Genomic DNA, 14,346 nt, shown 5'->3' on the forward strand with positions numbered 1-14,346 from the left:
TATGATCATGCAGGAAATAGGAAATCTAATCTTCGTAAACTGCTGGGCACATGAAATAGACTGTATTATACTCTGCCACATGACTGATCCTGTTATGGGCAAACTTGCTAAGAATTTTGTTTCTTCCTTTACATTTGAGGGTTTCCGTTCTAGAAAGGACTAGAGGAAAGGTTTGATAAGTGCAGTGAAATAAATGTATAACCTTAGATCAGAACACTCAAAGTTTCCATTTTTAAATTCTTGCCCAAAATTTCAGTAGATTGATCCATTTTGCATATTCCCTGATACGTATTTCTGCATCCATGGCTGGCAGCCTTTTCAACCAAAAATACTGTGATAACATGTCTGATAAAGGGACGTTTTTAGATGGCAGAAGTTTAATTTCATAACTGATTGATAAAGTGTACAACATAATGATATATGTATATATGCCAAATGATTACCACAAATTCTTAAGACTTACTCTCAGGATCTTTAAAATATACAATATAGTATTGTTAATTGTTATACATTATTACATCCCAGAACTTACTCATCTTATAACTGGATGTTTCTACCTTTTGACCATTGTCACCTATTTCCCCCGCCACCACCTCTGACAACCACCAGTCTGTTCTGTTTCTATTCATTTTTTTTAGATTTTACTTGTGAAATCATACAGTATTTGTCTTTCTGTGTCTGACTTGTTTCACTTAGCATAATACCCTCAGGGTCCATCCACGTTGTTAAAAGTGGCAGGATTTCCTTCTTTTTTTTTTTATTCCATTGTGTATTTGTGTGTACACCACATTTTTTTTTTTTAACACCACATTTTCTTTATCAGTTCATCTACCAGTCAACACGTAGGTTGTTTCAGTATTTTCTGTTTATCATGTGAGTACAAGGTACTTATTTCCTACCTATATGAGAAAGTTCAGATTTTTCTTTTATGAAATAATTCATAAGTTTAACGTGGGGGGAGGGGAAGTTGAGAATATTACAAGATAATTTCCATTATTCTTAAATCTTTAGGGAACTAAGAAACGCCATTTTACCTACTCTCCAAATAATCAACATGAGCACATTTGCCCAGTTGCTGATAATATAAATTTCAAAGTCTCCCTGATATTCAATTTTATAGGTAAACAGGCACAGAAAGCCCTCCAGATTATCCTTATTTGAAGTCAGGGTAAACTGCTTTTTAAGGAAACTTTGTTTCTGTTAGAGATGTGAAGAAAGGGGGTATTTGCAATTAAGCTTGGATAGACTTGGCCATGATTACACCTGGAGATACAATAGGTTTTTAAATTCAAGGATAATTATTTTTCTTGGTAGGTATTTCAAACATTACTTGGCTTAAATTGGAATGTCAGAAATACAGGCCCATGAGAAAGAAATCTTTGGCCAATAATTTGTTATATTGGTAAATACTATCTAAAGGAAACTTCGGTAATGTGTTTAAATTTGAAACACAGAAATTTTATCTCAATTAGTATTAGGTCCTCCTCAGGAAATAACTCTTAAGGGGTAGGAGGTTTGAGAGTAGAAATCTCATGGAGCTGATACTACATAGATATTTTTATTCTTGATGAAGCATTTGTTCCTCAGGTTTATTTTCTGTTTTCTAACATTCCATCATTCTAGGAAGATCTTAAGTGTTTAATGAGGTGGTCATGTCTGGAAGACTGAATTTAAAGCAGAAAAACTATGTTGCATTTTTCTACATTCTGATGGAGATCCATGAAATTCTACATCTCTGCTTTTGTAATTTCTTGCATGGTACTCAGACTCTCTTTTAATTTGACTATGAATTAGAAAGTAAGCTCTTTGCCCCCACCCCCCACCCCCGGCCCAACAATACTCTTTAAAAGTTCACACCTCTCAGATGTCCTCTCGGTCACATCAGGGCCATGATTGATAATTGGCTGGCTGTCTTACTGGACACAGTTGTGGTGGTGGTCAATGTTTGAAGTATTTTTAGGTGATAAATGTTAATGTGAGCTGAGGGAGTTGATGTGAATAGCAAATTTGTTGGAGTTCTCCCAGCTCTGCAGATTTGAGCAAGCTCTACTCCAAATCCAGCAAGCCCTTTCTTTCCTTTCTCCCTGCCCATCTCTTAAATATCTGTACCACTAGCTCCCTCACACTGAGTAATTTTTAGAGTCAGCTGTAGCATTCTTCTTTCAAGGATACCAGAGCCCTACAAATTTCAGTTAATTTTTTAAATACACTGGTAGTTCCTTTAAATAGGTAAGTAAAAGTGAACAATCTCAATGACAGCTTTATTGAGATGCAATTCACAGACCATAAAACTCACCCTTTTAAAATGTACAATTAAGTGATTTTTAGTACATTCACAGAATTATACACCCATCACCACTGTCTAATTTCCAAACATTTTATCACCCCCAAAACAAACACTGGACCCGTTAGCAGTCATTTCCCATTTCTCCCTCCCTTCAGCCTCTAGCAACCATTTGTCTACTTTTGGTCTCTGGATTTGCCTATTTTGGACAGTTCACGTAAATTGAATCATACAATATATGGTCCTTTGTGACTGGCTTCTTTTATTGGAACCCTTAGTGTTTTCAAGGTTCATCCATGTTGTGGCATGTATCAGTACCTCATTCATTTTAATGACTGAATAATATTACATATTATGAACATACCATATTTTATCCATTCTTCCGTTGAACAATTTTTTCAGTTTCATTGAGATATAACTGGCATATGTTAAGATATATAACAATAATTTGATTTGGTGTATGTTTATATTACAAAATGATCACAGTAAGTTTTGTTTATATAAACAATATCCATCACCTCACATTTACAGATTTTTCTCTTTTTTTTTTTTTTTTTAAAGATTTTATTTATTTATTCATAAGAGACAGAGAGAGAGGCAGAGGGAGAAGAAGGCTTCTCGCTGAGCAGGGAGCCCGATGCAGGACTCGATCCCAGGACCCTGGGATCATGATCTGAGCCACCCAGGCGCCCTAGATTTTTCTCTTTTGATGAGAACTTTTAGATCTACTTTTTTTTTTTTTTTAAGATTTTATTTATTTATTTGAGAGAGAGAGAATGAGAGACAGAGAGCATGAGAGGGAGGAGGGTCAGAGGGAGAAGCAGACTCCCTGCCGAGCAGGGAGCACGATGCGGGACTCGATCCCGGGACTCCAGGATCATGACCTGAGCCGAAGGCAGTCGTTTAACCAACTGAGCCACCCAGGCACCCCTTAGATCTACTTTCTTAGCAGCTTAATTTTCAGATATATAATTCAGTATTGTTAACTGTAGTCACCATGCTGTACATTAAATTCCAAGAAGTTATTTATATTACAACTAGAAGTCTGCACCTTTTAACCACCTTCACCCATTTCTCTCTGAATAATTTTTAAACCTGTAATTTTTTTTCATTATTCCAAGTGATATGAGATTTACTTATTGACTTACTTTGGCCATATTTAAACAAGGCGCTGCCTTCCCATTTTTAACTTAGTAACTAATTCTACAGGGTATCTTCCAAAGAGCTTTTACTCTTGCTCTGCCAGTCTCACTAGCCAGACAGAGAGGTTCATTGAGGTAAGGTATCATGAATACCAAAGAAGTAGTTCTCAGGAAATGAAGTGGTTATAGTTTGAGTACTAAAATCTTACCCTCAGGGGCGCTTGGGTGGCTCAGTCACTAAGCGTCTGCCTTCAGCTCAGGTCAGTGATCCTAGGGGCCCGAGATTGAGCCCCACATTGGGCTCCCTGCTCAGCAGGAAGCCTACTTCTCCCTTTCCCACTCCCCCTGCTTGTGTTCCCTCTCTCACTGTGTCTCTCTGTCAAATAAATAAATAAAATCTTACCCTCACGCTGAAAAAAGAGGGTCTGATGGGTGCCTGGCTGGCTCTGTCAGTGGAGCATGTGACTTTTGATCTCGGGATCATGAGTCTAAGCCCCAATTGGTGTGGAGGCTACTTAATAAATAAATAATATAAAGAAAAATCTGATTATATATAAAATATACACACATATATACTATACATAGCCAGTCCTTGAACAAGGTGGGTTTGAATTGCATGGGTCCACTTATATGCAGATTTTTTTTACCGTACAGTACTGTAAATGTATTTTTTAAGATTTTATTTATTTGAGAGAGAGAGACAGTACGGGGCAGAGGGGAGGGGCAGAGGGAGAAGGAGAGGTGGACGGACTCCCCACTGAGTGGGGAGCCTGATGTGGGACCCTACCCCCAGACCCTGAGATCATGACCTGAGCTGAAGGCAGAAGCTTAACCAACTGAGCTACCCAGGTGCTCCTTTTAAGATTTTCTTAATTATAATTTCTCTAGCTTTCTTGGAAGAATATAGTATGTAATACATACAACATACAAAATAGGTGTTAATTGACTATTGATATTATTAAGGCTTCCTGTCAAAAGTAGACCATTAGTAGTTAAGTTCTGGGGGAGTCAAAAGCTATACACAGATATTTGACTGCACAAGGGGTTGGTACACCTAACCCATGTTGTTCAGTGGTCAGTTGTGTGTGTGTGTAAATTGTTTTTTAATCTCCACGTGGACTTAAGATATTTTTTTTATGGCCCTGCCTTGTCCCTCCCTGGGTACTTGTAAAGTGCTATGGGCATATAAGAAAGCTGGGCTGTCATTCAGCCATCACACTGGTACAACCAAACTGGTTTTTAAAGTACTCCTCTAGTTGGTCAAAAGGCACTGCTCCAGGCTACTAGTGCCCACTTCCATCCCACTAACGTTCCCAGTCCTCCTTTTCTTAGCAAGTAAAGGGGCAGTCTTTGGCAGAGCAGAGGGCCTCCACGTCAGCAGTGGTTGGTTTGTTTGTTTGTTTGTTTGTTTGTTTGTTTGTTTGTTTGCCAGAGGGGGGCGCCAGGCAGCGGGAGAAGCAGGCTCCCCGCTGAGCAGGGACCCTGACCCTGGGCTCAATCCCAGGACCCTGGGATCATGACCTGAGCCAAAGGCAGATGCTTAACCGAGTGAGCCACCCAGGCATCCCAACAGTGGTTATTAAATGTTAAATATTATGGCTGTTACCTCAGCAGGAAATGAAGACTTTTGGGAAGCTTAAAAGAACATTGAATGGACTTGAGTCCTCATCACAGCTTTGTCACTAGCTGTGTGGTATTGGTTAAGCCACTTCTATACCTCTGTGTCCTCAGCGCTAAAGTCAGAAAAGTAATACCTACCCTACCTACCAGGTAGGATGATTATAAGAGATAGTAAGTTCTGAAGCTAATGTATCCTCTGTTGTCTGTGGAATTATCACTACTTCAGCTTATCCTTTTGTAAAATTATTCTGAAATGTTTTCAGAGTAACTAAATATTAACATAAATGCAAAAGGATGAACTTTTGATTCTCTATTCTGTAAAGTTTTCTTCCAAAAAGACACTAAAGTGATGGAAAATATAGTGTTTTTATTTTTTTCTCTCATCTTAATTAGGTGTTTATCAGATCAGCAAACAAATCAAAGCTCATGATGGTAGTGTGTTCACACTTTGTCAGATGAGAAATGGAATGTTATTAACTGGAGGAGGGAAAGACAGAAAAATAATTCTGTGGGATCATGATCTGAATCCTGAAAGAGAAATAGAGGTAAGGATGAAAATTTTAAAATATTAAGTCTTCTAAATGCTTGTCTTCATCCCACAATAAGTTAACACACTTTCCTGGGAAATTGGTACACATTTTTATCATTTCATTCTCTCAAAAAGGAGAAAGAAAAAGACTATTCATTAAACCAAATTATTGGAAAGAGTAAAAATATACATATACATACATATATATATATACATACATATATATATATATATATATATATATAGGGCAGACTAAGTAGTTTTTATTTCTGAGATTACTTTTTTAGTAATCCAAAAATATAACCATGCAGACTTAAAATTCAGCATTCACCAGATACAGTATCCAACTCTATAAAAAATAACCAGTTTGATTTTAAAACTTGAAAATAATCTTTTAAACAATGGGCTTAATGATAATCGCTAATTGTGTATGTGTCTGCTTCATGTCATGCACCAAGAGTATCCACCACACCTGACAAGTATTCTGTGCTCAGGGAAAGTTTGCTAATTGAATTGAGGTCTCTGGAAGTGAAATGGTTAAGAATAGTATTCTATCTGTCCGTGTTTCTCAAAGCAAGGGCAAATTTCACATAGTTTAGTATTGCTTCTATTTTTTTGGTGACTTAAATTTTGAATTTGTGCTTAGTGTTTTCAACACGTTTTCCAGACAAAATCTTTTCTTAAAAAAAAAAGAAGATCCCAATAGTACTGCTATTGGGTTTTATTTCCAAGAAGATAGACAAGAAGTCGAAAGAGTCACTTTATCACAAACTTAGGTTCATAATGGAAATGCCACTTCCTTTACTATTTCTTTTTTTCCACAGGTAACTCATATCCTTTGTAATCAAAAGCCTCACCATCTGTTTTATTCCTCCCTTTGCCATTTCTAACATCAATTTGGATTATCTTTGGAATTCAATTATTTGTGCTTTCAGCAGTCACTTTGGGTCCTCCTTCATAAAGAAGAATTGCATTATTTCAGAGTCATTGCTTGGGCTTATTATCTTATTAATACACCATTCACCAAGAGTATACCATGTAGTGCATTAAATGAGATCTCCCAAGGAGTCCTATGAAGGACAGTTGTAACACTTCACAATATATTGCTTTTTAGTTAACAAATTTCACATGTGTTATTCTTATATTTTCTTCCTTACAACAATCAAGAATAGGTAGGATATATATTATTATTTCCCCATATTATAGATAAATTTGTCTTAGGCTAGATGATGTACCCCAAATAAAATAACTGGTAAATAACAAAACGAGACCACATTTTTCATGTAGTCTAATAGAACTTTTTTCCCCTACACCTAACCCAACTCTTGAAATCATATAAAATAGAAATTTAAAATTGACTAAAGCAAAGAATGTTGATGATAGTGCATGATAACTTCTGTGTAATAAAATGTAATTGAACAAATAAACTCATTAGTATAATATTACCATGTGACTTTCAGATTTGGAATTCTGTCATTTATTACCCCATAATTGCTTACAGCTATAAATGCAGTCTTCAGGTAGTAATTAATACATGTTGTTATGTATATGGTGACTTTATAAATTTATTTTTTAGGTTCCTGATCATTATGGAACAATCAGAGCTGTAGCGGAAGGAAAGGCAGATCAATTTTTAGTAGGCACATCACGAAATTTCATTTTACGGGGAACATTTAATGATGGCTTCCAAATAGAAGTGCAGGTAAGATGTATGGTTTTAACCATTAACTGAATATTTTTGAGGATACCCTCTGTTTCTTATAACAATGGGTATATTTTCATTTTCAGGGTCATACAGATGAGCTTTGGGGTCTTGCCACACATCCCTTCAAAGATTTGCTCTTGACATGTGCTCAGGACAGACAGGTGTGCATGTGGAACTCAGTGGAACACAGGCTAGAATGGACCAGGCTCGTAGATGTGAGTAAAGCAAAATGTGATCATAATCTTCCCACAGAAACTCCCTAAAATGGCAGTTGGGAGCAGCAAAGGAAAAAGGACTCAGCATTGGTTAAAACCAAGTGTTTTTATATAGTTTAGTAAAGGGGATGAGGTAAGGGGAGAATGTTTAGTCACAAAGTATAACATGAACCCACTCTAAAGAAGCAAATTAGGGCAAAAGCTCAATTTTTCTGTCAGCTTCAGTAGAAAAAAAAAGATTTGACATATTTATGGAGCATTAATTGTTACAGAAATGTTTGGGCCTCTGGTGGTGGTGCAGTTGGATTCAGTAAGCACTGCTCACTAACAGACTACTATCTTCTTTTAGAGTTGATCTCTTACTGTATGTTCTCCCTTCCCCACCCAGACATCCACCTTTTCTAGCCCAAAGATGTATACAGGTTCTTTGCAGACTAAAGAACTGTATACATGTTTGTTGTTATTATCCTATTGTTCCACTGCCTAGCCACGAGCTGGCTGTCCTTTACCCTCGCCACTTTGCCAACATACCCCTTCCTGCTCTGAAATTCTTTTTCCTCTCATATCAGTGTGGTATTTTTCATTGGCTACAAAGAAGTTGATTGGAATTCCATGTTTATATGAAACCAATTATTTTCAAATGTTTTTGCCACTATTCCCATAGATCTAGGGAGACTTTCTCATGTACTCCCCAACAGCTGTCTGTCTCTCTTCTAGGAACCAGGACACTGTGCAGATTTTCATCCAAGTGGCACAGTGGTGGCCATAGGAACGCACTCAGGCAGGTAGGGTCTTGAAGGGAAATGTGAGCTGAGTACTCTGAAGTGGTGGGATGTTTAATCATTATTCAGGAATGTTCTCGATCGGATCTAGAGAATTAATCTTTTTAAGTGGCACACAAATATGCTTGTTGCTCTTATCTGTTATGTATCCTCATTCAATCATTCAGTAATTCTTGAGCACCTACCATTCGTTAGACACTACTCTGGGCCTACATCAGAGTGCAAAACAAAAATCCCTGCCCTCTGGAGCCCACATTTTAGTGTGTGTATGGAGACAGGATAAAAATATAAACATTATAACTATCTAAATTAGAAAATGTTAAAAAGCCATGGGGGTGGGGCATTGAGCAAGAGGGATTGGGAGGGGGTGCAGTTGCAAAAGTTAAGAGTGGTCAGGATCGACTTCATTCAAAAGGTGATAATTCAGCCGATTTGACCCTCCTTGGAAGAATTTTATATGATGTCAAAAATTTCTCTCCTCATTTTCTTTTAGGGAAGGGAACTGAAACTGAAATAACCCAGTTGAGCTTTTATAAATTATTTATTCTATAGCTTTTATCATCTTGTCTTTTTTTTAATGTTGCACAGATTATAAAGGTATATTTCCTGAAATTGTTACTAACTGCTTGTCTTTACAGACCTTGTGTAGTACCTTCCAAGGTTATTAAGTAACATGTATTTATTGTCTGTATTTTTGAGTCCTTTTTATTGCCTCTGCTAGGAAGTAGTCTTCATCCATAAATAACTTAATTTCTTTATTAAAGAGGCAGAAGAAAAATATGAAGTAAATTTCCAAAAGTTAAACCCGTAGAAAATGTGGAATGCTGATTTCTAATGAGGTGAAACTATTGTGAACACTTTTGTTTATATGACAGATACTTCAAATCATTTCATTTAATTCTAAGTTTAGTCATTTGGAGTTTTTTTATAGCACGTTTTTCCCTTTGGTTGTTGGATACAAATTAACACTTCTAGAAAGTCAAAACATTCAAATTCCTTTTCCTATACAGCACTACAAAATCTAGAATCATGGACGGGTGCCTGGGGGCTCAGTGATTTAGGTGTCCGACTCTTGATCTCAGCGCAGATCTTGATCTCAGGGTTGTGAGTTCAAGCCTTGTGTTGGACTCCACACTGGGTGTGGAGCCTACTTTAAAAAAAAATTCATGGAAAAACAGGTCTCTAGTGATAAACTTTGAAACATGGATGTGTAATAAAGATGCTATTTGATTCTGAAAGAACTGAATTTTAGAATTACACTGCTAGGGAGGGAGAGTAATTGGTGAAAACTTGCAAATATAGACAGCCATACTATCTCAGATTTCTCCAAAATGCATGTTGGTATTAGATTATTACTTCAGCTTATGTGTATGGCAAGTCACTTTGTAGGATTTGAAGGAAATTATTTTCTATTTTACAAAAAAGTGTTAAGCACATTAGAAACAACCTGAACTATGGTACTAAACTCATTTCCAGAAAACCACAAATGAATTCACTTCAGATCTGTTTTTTGGGCAGATGAACAGATACCACAAATGCTGAAGTCAAGACCTTACACTAAATTATTTTTATATATTTCTTTAAACTTTCACCAGAGTGCAACAAAATATTCATTGATATCTCCATTGCGCAGACAGAAAACTAAGACCCATAGAGCTTATCACTTGTGATTGAGCTAGGATTTGAACTCAGATTCTATATGGTTCCAAAGCTGATCGCTTTCCACTACTCCATTAGTAATCTTTGACATGCGCTTATGGTGTTAGTAGCATTACTTAGAAATATTGTAAGGAAAGTTTACCTTTGAAGGTTAAATCACTGGCTGACATACTTTAGAAACATTTACTATACATACAAAGGAATTAAACACTGAATAGAGTGCAAGGGCTAGAGGGATTTGAATCATTAAGACACTGCTTCATTCGATGAATGGAGCTGGGTGTATGTGCACGTACATGTACACAATATATACGGAGCCCTAATTTTTGAGGAGAAATTTACCTGATTTAAATTCACTGAAGTTACTTTCTAAGATTTATGTAGCTGCAAAGTCATCATGAATAAGCTTAAAATGAAAAGTCAATTTACGTGACTTAAACTAAAGCCAAGCGTTTCCTCTTGGAGTTGTAAGAAACACCTTATAAATGAGAGTGATGTGGGGCGCCTGGGTGGCTCAATCGTTAAGCTTCTGCCTTTGGCTCAGGTCATGATCACAGGATCCTGGGATCGAGCCCCACATCGGGCTCCCTGCTCCACAGGAAGCCTGCTTCTCCCTCTCCCACTCCCCCTGCTTGTGTTCCCTCTCTCACTGTCTCTGTCTGTCAAATAAATAAATAAAATAAAATCTTTAAAAATAAATAAATAAATGAGAGTGATGTGATAACTAAATAAAAGGTGGACATTATTTAGAACCTAGGGGGAGATGTAGTTATCCATGTTCATTCCGTTCTATACATTACTCCTGTCTTTGGTTTTGCATCTGGTTAGATTCTGTTGATTCTTGGAGAACTTTCTCATTTATTTTTTTTACATGGGTCTGTGAATACCTGGCTGTAGTGTCTAAAACTGAAAACTCCTCAGTGTAGCCATTCAGATTATTATCACTGACCCCTCAGCCTAAAAATAAGTCACACCTAGGGCAAGGAATTTTTTTTAATACAGTGCAACACGTGTCCAAATTGTGCATGATCCAGAAAAGGTGACTAGCAAGATGTTTAAAGATCTTTTCAGGGCGCCTGGGTGGCTCAGTCGGTTAAGCGACTGCCTTCGGCTCAGGGCATGATCCTGGAGTCCCGGGATCGAGTCCCGCATCGGGCTCCCTGCTCGGCAGGGAGTCTGCTTCTCCCTCTGACCCTCCTCCCTCTCATGCTCTCTGTCTCTCGTTCTCTCTCTCGCAAATAAATTTAAAAAAAGAAAAAAAAAAGATCTTTTCATGTCCAAATCTAGAAATTTACTCCTTGTAATCAAGAAGTAAGCACAAGTGTGGGTAAATTATCACGGTGATAAATAAAATTGTCATTTAAAATAAAGTATTACTACTCTAATTTCTAAGGGGAAAAAACATATAGCCCTAAGTGGACATAGTTCCTTCCTTAACATGCCAATCCTCACATAATAAAGGATTATTTTTTAACAGCTTTATTGAGATATATACCATAAAAGTTATCCATTTAAAGTATACAGTTTAATAGTTTTTAGTAAGTTCACAAGCTTTATCACAAGCTAATTTCAGAACATTTTCATTAACACAAAAAGAAACCCTGTACCTATTGGCAGTTACTCTTCATTATCCTCACCCACTTCCCCCTAGGTCTGTTTCTATAGGTTTGCCTATTCTGGAGATTTCATATAAATAGAATCCTACAATATGTGGTCTTTTGTGACTAGCTTCTTTCACCCAACATTCATATACAAGTTTTTGTGTGGACATGTTTTCAACTCTCTTGAGCATATACCGAGGAGTAAACTTGCTGGATCTTGTGTTAATCAAATTGTTTTCCACAATAGCTACATCATTTTACAATTCCACCAGCAAAGTATAATTGTCTGTATTTTGAGTATACCATCCTAATGGGTGCAGAATGCTTTTTCGTTGTAGTTTTGACTTGCATTTCTCTGATGGCGAATGATGTTACCTTTTTTAGGCAATTACTGGCCACTTGGATCACCTTTTTAGGAAATGTCTACTCAAATCCTGTGCCCATCTTTGAATTGGTTTGTCTTTTTATTGTTGAGTTCTAAGGATTCTTCATATATTCTGGATATAGTACCTTATCAGATATGATTTGCACATATTTTGTTCCAAAGATTGTCTTTTTTTCACTTTCTTGATGGTAACATTTGCGACAAAAATTTTTAAAGTTTTATATAGTCCAGTTTATCTATTCTTCCTCTTGTCTCCTGGTCATTAGGATTTATTTCTGTGTTTTCCTCCTAAGAATTTTATAGTTTTAGCTCTTGCCTTTGGGTCTCTTGATTCATCTTGAGTTAATCTTTGTATGTGGTGTGAGGTAGATATCCAACTTCATTCTTTTTCATGGGGATATCCAGTTGTTACACCACCATTTTCCCCCCACTGAATGGTATTTATACCCTTGTTGAAAATCATTTGACCATAAATGTATTGGTTTCTGTCTGGACTCTGCATACTATTCCATTGATCTATATGTCCATCCTTGTGGCAGTATCACAACCTTGTGTTGTAGCTTTGTGGTAAATTTTGAAATTGGGAAATTTGAGTCCTCCAACCTCCAACTTTGTTCTTTTTTGAGGTTGTTTTAGCTATCCAGGATCCTTTGAATTTCCACATGAATTTTAGGATAGGTTTTGTCAGTTTCTACAAAGAAGCCAGCTGGCATTTTGATAGGAATTTTTTTTAGTAGATCAGTTTGGGGAATGTCAATATCTTAACAGTATTAAGTCTTTCAGTTTATGAACAGGAGATGTTTTTCCATTTATTTAGATCAATTTCTTTCAAAAACGTTTTTATTTTTTATTTTTTTAAGCTTTAAATTCCAGTTAACAAAAAGTGTATATTAGTTTCAGATGTACAATTCAGTGATTCAACACTTCCATACAACACCCATTGCTTATCACAAGTGCACTCCTTAATTCATCCGCCACCCACATCCCCTCTCCTAACCATCAATTTGTTCTCTATAGTTTCTTACTTTGCCCCCTCTCTTTTTTCCCTTTGCTCATTTGTTTTGCCCCCCCCCCTTTTTTTAAAGATTTATTTATTTGAGAGAGAGCGCACGAACTAGGGGAGGGGCAGAGGGAAAGGGAGAATCCCGAGCCAACTCCCCACTGAGCACAGAGCCCCACGTGGGACTTATCCCACGACCCCAAGATCATAACCTGAGCAGAAATCAAGAGTCGGATGCTTAACTGACTGAGCCACCCAGGTGCTGCTGTTTTGTTTTTTATTTACTTTCTTTTTTTAAAAGATTTTATTTATTTATTTGAGAGAGAGAGAGAGAACACCAGATGGGGGAGGGTCAGAGGGAGAAGCAGACTTCCTGCTGAGCAGGGAGCTCGATGTGGGACTTGATCTGGGACTCTGGGATCATGACCTGAGCCAAAGGCAGATGCCTAACAGACGGAGCCACTCAAGTGTCCTGTTGTTTTGTTTTTTAAATTGACATATGAGTGAAATCATACAGTATTTATCTTTCTCTGATTGACATATTTCACTTAGCATAGTACTCCCTAGCTCCACCCATGTCGTTGCAAAATGACGAGATTTCATTCTTTTTTATGGCTAAGTAATATTCCATTGTGTATATACACCACACCTTCTTTATCCATTCATCAATCAGTGGATACTTGGGCTGTTTCCATAATTTGGCTATGGTAGATAATGCTGCTGTAAATACTGCAGTGCATGTATCCCTTTGAATTAGTATTTTTGTATCTTTGGGTAAATACCTAGCAGTGCAATTGCTGGATCATAGGGTAGTTCTATTATTAAATTTTTGAGGAATCTCCATACTGTTTTCCAGAGTAGCTGCACCAGTTTGCATTCCCACTAACCGTGTAAAGAATTCCCTTTCTCCATTTCCTTACCAACACCCGTTCTTATGTTCTTGATTTTAGCCATTCTGACAGGTGTAACGTGATAATTCATTGTAGTTTTGATTTGTATTGCCCCAGTGATCAGTGATGTTGAACATCTTCTCTTGCATCTGTCGACCATATGTAATGTCTTTAGGAAAATTTCCGCCAGGGTGACTGGGTGGCTCAGTCGTTAAGCGTCTGCCTTCGGCTCAGGTCATGATCTCAGGGTCCTGGGATCAAGCCCCGCATTGGGCTCCCTGCTCCGCGGGAAGCCTGCTTCTCCCTCTCCCACTCCCCTTGCTTGTGTTCCCTCCCTTGCTGTGTCTCTCTCTGTCAAATAAATAAATAAAATCTTTCTTAAAAAATAAATTTCTGCCCATTTTTTAACTGGATTATTCATTTTTGGGGTGTTGAGTTTTATTAAGTTCTCTATAGATTTTGGATACAAACCCTTTATTAGATATGTCATTTGCAGGTATCTTCTCCTTTTCGTAGACTGTCTTTTAGTTTTGT

The 14,346-nt window shown here is 37.2% G+C and overlaps 1 protein-coding gene across 2 annotated transcripts in view; it reads left to right on the forward strand.

Annotated features, from left to right (window-relative positions):
- The window catches only part of EML4 (EMAP like 4), a 147,420-nt gene that overhangs the window by 110,993 nt on the left and 22,081 nt on the right, over positions 1–14,346 (forward strand). For both annotated transcript variants that reach the window (XM_035000988.1, XM_035000989.1), the window contains 4 exons: positions 5,440–5,591; positions 7,152–7,277; positions 7,364–7,495; positions 8,213–8,280. In XM_035000988.1, coding sequence (XP_034856879.1) covers positions 5,440–5,591; positions 7,152–7,277; positions 7,364–7,495; positions 8,213–8,280 — 478 coding nt within the window. The remainder of the gene's footprint in view (positions 1–5,439; positions 5,592–7,151; positions 7,278–7,363; positions 7,496–8,212; positions 8,281–14,346) is intronic.

The sequence above is a fragment of the Mirounga leonina genome, unplaced genomic scaffold, assembly GCF_011800145.1.
Source record: "Mirounga leonina isolate KUSES-001 unplaced genomic scaffold, KU_Mleo_1.0 Mir_125, whole genome shotgun sequence".
Taxonomy (NCBI): domain Eukaryota; kingdom Metazoa; phylum Chordata; class Mammalia; order Carnivora; family Phocidae; genus Mirounga; species Mirounga leonina.